Source organism: Brassica napus, unplaced genomic scaffold, assembly GCF_020379485.1.
Source record: "Brassica napus cultivar Da-Ae unplaced genomic scaffold, Da-Ae ScsIHWf_198;HRSCAF=350, whole genome shotgun sequence".
Lineage (NCBI taxonomy): Eukaryota > Viridiplantae > Streptophyta > Magnoliopsida > Brassicales > Brassicaceae > Brassica > Brassica napus.
In genome coordinates, this window is record NW_026015405.1 from 9,593 (window position 1) to 18,570 (window position 8,978).

Sequence of the window (8,978 nt, forward strand, 5' to 3'; positions counted from 1 at the left end):
AAAAATGGCAGTAATAAAAAAAAATTGTATAGTTCTAGTCAACTGTCCTAAAATATTATATATTTGAGTAAACTTCCCAATTAGAAATGCATAATTATGGTTCCTTGTAATCTCTATCCACCAAAAAGGGCATAGTACAAGAATTTCTGTTTTGCCATTTCTAATAGATGGTCAAAATCATCCGAAGAAAAGTCTTAAAATATTATTTTTCAACTACTGTCAGAAGAGCTGAAAGATTTGTTATCAAACGGCATTCAAGCATTTGTTATTTAAACCAAGTAAACTTATTTAGTATGAGCTTTGTTTACGAGCACGATAAGCGCTAGTTAAATGTTCATGGTGTTGAAATGTATTAATGAGATTTATTTTTCCAGATTAATATCTAGAGAGATAGAGTCCCATGTGCACCTTATTAGTAATCGAGCACAAACATTCTTTACACAATAACTATGCCACAACCGTTTTATTTAAAACACCTAATTTAGTCTATGTACAAGTGAAACTGTGTAAATGAAGCAAAATCTTCATTGTTGAAGCAGTTTAGGTGCAAATTTTGTTAAGAAAGCGATCTCATCTTTAGAAATCTTCACCTTTGTCCTCTCCTCTCCAAACATAATCATAGACTTTCTTCCATCGTCTTCTTCTTCATCTTCCTTGTTCCTAACCGAGATACTGGCGATGGCTTCAGAGATCTCCATGACCATATCAACGATCACTCCCTCCACACCCATCAAATATTGTAAGTAAATCACCTCCACGGCATTGCTGAAATTATTAAAGATAAATTTATGTACGAATAAAAAACAGAGGAGAGGAGAGAGGAAGGACAACAAATATGAACTCGAAAGGATGTTATTTGAATTTACTTAAGCTGGCCATATGATATAAGTGAAAGTTTTGAATCCTGGACTCTTTGGACTGCGTTAGGGGTTCTTAGTATGGCCTTAACCTCAGAAACAATCCCTTGCAAGCCACCTTCTTTGCAAATCTTGATGGCCTCGTCGAATGAGTTTCTTCTCACATCCTTATAGATCTCACATCCTCCATTTGTTAAGAAGAATACCTAAAATATATATAAGCATTTCAGCTACATAACCCAGTTTTTTTTTAAATAAGCGGGAGTGTTTCAAACGCCAGTTTCTGGTGGGAAGTAATTAATCAGTGTCATGATGGTACGGATAGGAAAAAGAAACCAAAGAAGTAATCTTACGGGATAACTTATTTGCATATTCCTGATGAGTAGAGCTGCATCAGGATGAAAACTAGAGAAGATTATGGGCCGGTTCTCCGCATGCTCATTCACAACCTGTTCATAAACAATTGATAACCAGATGTTAAATCAAGAACAAATATCAGATGGGTGAAAAATATGCTGTTTACCTTCAAGATGTTGCCAAGAGTTTTACGTAACGCTTCTTCTCCATACACAGTATTATCGTCGAATTTGAGCTCGATATTGAACCCTACGGACCGTTTAACTTTCACAAAGGCATCTTGAAGGGTGCACAAAGGATCATCCTTCATGACTTTCCACTCAAAGATTCGTCCGTCTTTTGTCTTCCTGAACATAGGCTTCACATTTGCGCCATCCTTTTGTGGTCCATAAGAGAGAAATTCATGTAAAGGCATTTCAGTTACTCTTTTCTCAGTGATTACTCCCTGAAAAAAATTGATACCAACTTTGATGATTTCTAATTTTGGTGATCAGAACAATTTTCTACCAGTAAAAAACGATTATCTATGTGAAAAAGAAAGAAAAAACTAACCTTTTCTTGTGTGAACATAAAGATATCATGGAAAATTACAGGGTAACCATCTCTTGTTACCTACAAAATAGTTACATGCTTTATTTAGACTGTCAATGCTTTTTTTTTGTCAACGGCTGTCAATGTTTCAAACGCTAAATTATGCAATTTGTATTTATCTATATTATTAAAATTAAAGTACATTTGAGATTTTTTTGAAAACATAGATAGCAATATAAAAAAAGAAGTATAGTGTTGTTTGGAAACATGGATAAAAATATATTATGCAATTTGCGTTTATCTATATTAAAAAACTGAAGTACATTTGAGAATTGTTTGGAAACATAGATAGCAATAAAAAAAAGTGTAATATTGTTTGGGAACATGGATAGAAGTATATTAAGAAATAATAATAATAGGCTTATGTTATTAACAAAAATAGGAAGTCCATTATATTTTACTCTCTCCTTTCTACAAAGATAGAGTTTTAAGTATTTTCACACATATTAAGAAAACACATTAAACTACCATAGTAAATGTATTATTTTCTGTAATTTTCAATAACTCTTAACCAATAGGAACTCAGTAAAGTCAATTAATTTTCTTGAAGTTTATAATTTTGTAATAGAAAACACAAAAAATACATCTTTGTGAAAAAAAAAAATTCTTCTAAAAAGTCTATCTTAATGGAACAGAGGGAGTATTATATTATAAAAATTTAACTATATGAGCTAATTTTAAAATATGCGAAAATAGCTCAATCCAATTTCCTAAAAACATCTTATGTCTAAAATAATCATAAAACAAAATTTAAACTTTATATACATATATCAAATCAAAATAATAACTTAAAATTGATTTATATCAAAAATTGATTCAAAATATATATATATATATATATATATATATATATATTCAAAAATTGATTTTAATTAAAATATTTTCCAATAACCATTATAAAAAAATATTTTCAATATATATAATAAAAATACAATACAAGCCCAATTTCAAACACCAAATTAAATTATGGTTTTATATTTCACATTAAATTTAAAAATATAATATATGTGATTATTTATGTGATTTTACATATATAATACTATTAATTGTATGATTACTTATATGATGGTACATATAAAGTACGATTAATTACATGATGACACAATATGATATATAATAGTGAGATAAAAAAAAATAGCAACATATTTTTGAAAAAATACATCCAGGCACACGGATTAAAGTCTAGTTATATTTAAAAACAAATCTTCACTTCAAAAAATGAACAATATTTTTTATTAAATATTTAAATAAAATTCCTTTTGCAAACACGTTAATTGCAAATGGAATGTTCCTTCTGTTTTTCTGTTGCTGTTTGTGTTTGGTGTTTACAGTTACAATTTACTAAAAGCAAAATTATCTAACACTAAAACTTGTGGTTTCAAATTCAAAGTAGTAATTTGCATGCAAAAGCAAATCTATACTATACTAAAAGGGGGATATAAGCCATGGAGAGGGTGTCCACATAGGATAGAAAAATCAACCAATCAGAGAACCCGAAATTGCCATGTCATCTCATTTACTTTTCGTAAAAAATAAAAAAAACAATGCGAAGGTGAGAATCGAACCCGGGTTAGTATGATATATATATAGGACAGTTACCACTAAGCCATTGAAACATTCTTGGACACATATACAAGAACCACTAAGTATATAATCACAAACTCTTATGTACATTTACAATAATATAAATTCAACTTTCAAGACTCCGATACTTTGTTTTGTAAAAAAAAATAAGTAAGTGACTAAGCTAATATATTCTTAGAAAGTGTGAGAACGTTGACAAATATGAAAAAGCATAGATTTTTGTTTTCGTGACAAAGTTAAGAATTTTGTAAAAGTAAGTTTAACATATAAATTTTCGTGACAAATATGAAAAAGCATAGGAAACAATTAAAATATACTTCTCTAATGTCTTAATAAAATATTATTTAAGGGTGTAATAATTAAATATATTAATTCAATAAATTTTGTAATTTATAGACAAAACAATAACACAACAAATTTTGAAACATTTGTTTAACCTATCGATTTTTTTCATGAGAATCCAACTAAACAAGATAAAAAAAATAATTAGATTTACAAATATTTAATTACCATTTTATTCAATTTTGATTAATTTCAAATTGTCATAATGTATCTTTTTGAAGTTACAAATATGAAAAAGCATAGATTTTTGTACAATTTGACAAAACAACTCAAAACATATTTTTCTAATGTCTTAATAAAATATTATTTAAGGATGCAATAATTAAATATATTAATTCAATAAATTTTATAATTTATAGACAAAAAAATACCACAAATTTTTTTAAACATTTGTTTAACCAATCGATTTTTTTTTTCATGAGAATCCAACTAAACAATTAGATTTACAAATATTTAATTACCATTTTATTCAATTTTGATTCATTTAAAATTGTAATAATGTATCTTTTTGAAGTTACAAAAAAATAATGTTCTTTCTTTATTAAACTAACATTATATATAGATTCTATATACACAAAATAAATATAATATAACAACATAAGCTTGCTTTCCCAGATTCATATGAAAACTTTTTAAGTTATCCACCAAAGCAAATTAATTAAATCAATGAAATTGTTAAAATACAGCAAATTAATATATAATTTTATTTTAAATTAAATTATTTAAAAAGTGTATTTTCGTTCAAACAAAATAATAAATAAGTAAAACTGATTTGATGGTAATTTTTATGATATATATATATATATATATATCAATTCTGTGAAAGAAATAGAAGTTTAATATGAAAAAAAATCTTAAATACAAAAACCTCTAAAAAGTAACAAAAAAACTAATAAATTAAACTATGATATCACTTAAAAGCTTCTTAGACCATATTAATAAAATATTTAAGTGATAATAAGACAAATTTGATTTTTTTTCCAGCAAAAGTTTATTATTAATTAGCATCAGTTATTTCAAGATGTTTAAGAAATGGTGGACAAAAAAATAGGATGGACATTAATGATATATGAACTATGAATAGTACTTTGTGAAGCAGACTTAGATAACATATCTGCATATCCATTTCCAGTCCTTTTTGATGCCTAAATTCAATTTCTTCAGAGTAGTTATTCCACAAGTAGATCATATGAGATATTGTTTTGATATGTAGATTTGTTTTTTCAATGTTAAGAAGATTGATAACTGTAAAAATGTCTCATTCGAATATGATATGTCTATAACCGAGTCCCCAACATGAAACAAGTTTGTTTAAAAAGTAAATAATTTTATTTTTCTTATATTATATAATCAATATATATTATTTACTGATAATAAAAATATAGTTATTCTTCTATCACAAATATCTATGCAAATATGTGAATCAAGTACAACAATCAAACAACATAATGATTTTCATAAAGAAAATTTAAAAAGTATATTTATGTTATGTAGTCATATTTTATATTCTTTAAATAATGTAATACAATATTATACATTATTTTTTTAGAATTGAGAAATACATATATCAGTTAGACAAATTAAGCGATAATTAAACAAATTTGATTTTTATTTTGTGAGCAAAAAGTTTATTATTAATTAGCATTACTTATTTCAAGATGTTTAAGAAATGATGGACAAAAAAATAGGATGGACATAAATGATATATGAACTATAAATAGTTTTTTTTAAAGCTGACTTAGATAACACATATGCACATCCATTTCCAGTCTTTTTTTATGCATAAATTCAATTTCTTCAGAGCAGTTATTCCACAAAGAGATCGTATGAGATATTGTTTTGATATTCAGATTTGTTTCTTAATTGTTAAGAAGATTGATAAGTGTAAAAATGTTTCATTCGAATATGATATGTCTATAACCGAGTCCCCAACATGAGACAAGTTTGTTAAAAAGTAAATAATTTCATTTTTCTTATATTATATAATAAATATATATTATTTACTGATAATAAAAATATAGTTATTCATCTATCACAAATATCTATGCAAATATGTGAATTAAGTACAACAATCAAACAACATAATGATTTTCACAAAGAAAAAATAAAAAATATATTTATGTTATGTAGTCTTATTTTATATTCTTTAAATAATATAATACAATATTATACATTATTTTTTAGAATTGTGAAATACATATAATATCTTATCCGCGCGTAGCGCGGTTAAAAAATCTAGTATAATATAAGAACTAATTGAAACCGTATCATCGATATGATTTGTGGTTTCTTTCTTGATAGGTGAAAAATCAAACCTGGACATCAAATTCAACGAAGTCAATGGGAAAATCTGCAGCAACATTGAAAGAAAGAATAGAATTTTCTTTGATGGATTTCATTTTCTCGTCCGGAGATTGAAGCATGTTCATCCCAAATCCTCGGTGACCCATCACAACAAATTTAGGAAAACAAAATTCATCCTTCGTCTTATCATCTTCAACACCTAAGACCAATCATAAGAAACTCAAATAAAGAAATAAAATGAGATTTTCTTAAGAATCAATTTTATATTTAGTACCTGATGAAAACTTGGCAGAAGATACCGACAATGCCATAGGCTCGAGAGCAATGTTTAATTTCTTGCTGAACAAACTTAAAGTTTATAGAAACAATGATTGTGAACGAAAGAAGCAGAGGGAATCTCCATATTGACAAGATCAGAATATTCCATTCGATACAAAAGAAGTGTCTAGAGATCGAATGGAATAATCTTCAGGTTTTTTTCTTACCTTGAAAACAGTTCCTCTTGATTTATTCGGTGAATCTCATTCTCTTTGATTATTTTGATATCTTTTGTTTTGTCTTTTTTCTGGACGATTCTCTTTGGTTCGCGATTTATAGGACAGATGGAGATCGTTTTATTTAGACGAGTATATATATACACTAGAATAAAACAATTTTCTTCTTTTTTTGGGAATGTGCTGAGTTAATATTTAGGTTAGAATGGCTGCTAAAAATGAATGGGAACATTTTGGATAAATTGTTCTGATTACCAAAATAAGAACAGAATAAGTGTTTATATTTATTGTTAGAATAAGTGTTTACATTTGTTTTTTTTTTTGTTTTTTCTGTTATTTCTAAATATGTATATCATTTATAAATTTTACCAATTTAATTATATATTTCCATTCTGTTGAGTGGGAATTTTGCTCCCATGCATATTATTTTCTATGTCTACATCTAACTTGTCAAATGAATCCATATTTTAATTATATTACTATTAAACATTGATATATTTACGCACTAAATATTGGTGTATTTATGTACAGTACAACTACAAATACATAAAGCACATCTTTAATGGCTTGTTTAAAACAAGATAACGGATAACATTTTTATCCAAAATGTTCGCATACTTTTATTATTTCGTATTGAAAAATGAAGATTAGTTTTAATTAAATGATAATTGTTAGAATGGCTGCTAAAAATAGTAAAACAAATGTATGGGAACATTTTGGATAAAAATGTTATACGTTATCTTGTTTTACACAAGCCATATGTTTTATGTATTTGTACTGTACATAAATACACCAATATTTAGTGCATAAATATATCAATATTTAATAATAATTTAATAAAAATATGGATTCATTTGACAAGTATGGGAGCAAAATTCCCACTCAACAGAATGGAAATATATAATTAAACTGATTAGTCCGCTCTACGGGCGGGGAAGTTTACGCTATAACTATTGTATATGAAAATATATCTTAATTTTTTTTTTGAAAATTTACTTTAAAATAAAATAATAAATATAATATTTTTTTTAAAAATAAAATTGTATTTATTAAAATTTATTGGCTTGAGTTGAAAGAACCACTACATTTTTTTGGTTATAGAATACACAATTATGAAATTAAAAAGTTAAGAAAATGTAATGATTTATATTTCTTATTTTATTTCTATTTCACTTTGATACAGTTGACGAAAATCTAAAGTATGAATAACTATTTTTTTAATTTCTAAGAGTATAATTTTAATACTATTACAATAATTAATTGTCTCCCGATTATAAATTAATCCACTTCCACGCTAAATCAATTGAAAATATAATGTAATGTGATAAAATTATAAGAATTTATATTTTAAAGTAATATATAAATAGTTTCAGTAATGTCACAAATAACAATTAATCTATATTATTTAACAACAAAATGATGTTTTAAAACAAACCAAACCAGAACCAAAGTGGAACCAAAATTTATTAGTCAGTTTCTACTATTATTATCCAACCGGAACAAAAACATTAATAGCCAAACTGAAATTCATAAATAGTCAGTTCCATTGTTCATTGTCTAAACACAACATGAAACACTTTGGTTGCCTCTATACCATTTGGTTTTCGGTTTGTTTTGGGTTTTTTTCTTGGTTTTCTTGTTTTAAAGATACATTGTCATGTCCCCGATCCTAGATAGGATCGTCCGGACGGACTGTGGTGTGAGGCAATGCACTGATCAGGTCATCTGACTTGAGACAAGCGTACCATGGTCCAAATTGATGGTTAAGAACGTCAGACAGCTGAGACTTAACCTGGATACGATGGAGACAAGTTAAATAGAGCTGGACGAGTGATCTGGGAGCTGGACGAGGTCCGGATCAAGCTCAGTCAGCTCAATAGAGTATGGAGTCAGCTCACTCAGTGTTGTTCAGCTTACGGGAGCTGATGGACTAGCTCACTCAGCTGGGGACAACTGGTGGGCAGCTCATCTCAGCTTGGCGGAGTGTTCCGGTCCGGACCAGTGTGGTCAGGTCCGAGCAGTTACCGAGCCGGTCCGACGGTCCGTGTGGGACGACGGTCCATGTGCGATCCTGACCAAACCAGGCAGTAAGACAAAGGCCAGGGGTTGATTTTCATGTGGGAACTGCTAAGGGAGCAGTTGGGCGGCTATGGGAGCGGTTTTGGGCGAAAAGGTACAAGGGGACAAGTGGCATCTCCTTGGCCAATCCCTTGTAACCGATCCGCCAGAGCAGTTACTGGTCTCTCTCTCTATAAATACAGACCATTGGGGTCGATTTTGAGCATCATTTTTCCTAGGGAAAGCCCTGAAGAAATCGTGAGAGAAAAGAGAAGAAAGAGTGGCCGGCGGCTTGAAGAGAAACCGTGTGTGGTCATGCTTGATCGATTCCGACCAAACCCTGACCGTGTGAAGCAAGGTGGATACCAGACAGAGAGAGAAGGAGAAGGAG

At 28.5% G+C, this 8,978-nt stretch overlaps 1 protein-coding gene across 1 annotated transcript; it reads right to left on the reverse strand.

The window, feature by feature from the left end:
* Window positions 1-340: 340 nt before the first annotated feature.
* LOC106431752 (glycerophosphodiester phosphodiesterase GDPD3-like) lies at window positions 341-6,639 on the reverse strand. Its single transcript, XM_048772881.1, has 7 exons — window positions 6,310-6,639; window positions 6,047-6,234; window positions 1,767-1,826; window positions 1,381-1,659; window positions 1,211-1,306; window positions 867-1,063; window positions 341-765 (listed from the first exon to the last, which is right to left on the reverse strand). The coding sequence occupies exons 1-7, from the start codon at window positions 6,344-6,346 to the stop codon at window positions 525-527; spliced, it is 1,098 nt and encodes a 365-aa protein (XP_048628838.1). The 5' UTR covers window positions 6,347-6,639; the 3' UTR covers window positions 341-524.
* Window positions 6,640-8,978: the final 2,339 nt, after the last annotated feature.

What these genes read in the sequence shown, in the direction of transcription:
- LOC106431752 (XM_048772881.1), bottom strand. Translation starts at nt 6,346, where the DNA reads ATGGCATTGTCGGTATCTTCTGCCAAGTTTTCATCAG. An exon ending in CTCTTGGCAACATCTTGAAG is followed by an intron (nt 1,307 to 1,380) that starts GTAAACAGCATA and finishes GTTTATGAACAG; the next exon opens with GTTGTGAATGAGCATGCGGA. An exon ending in ATATCATATGGCCAGCTTAA is followed by an intron (nt 766 to 866) that starts GTAAATTCAAAT and finishes TAATAATTTCAG; the next exon opens with CAATGCCGTGGAGGTGATTT.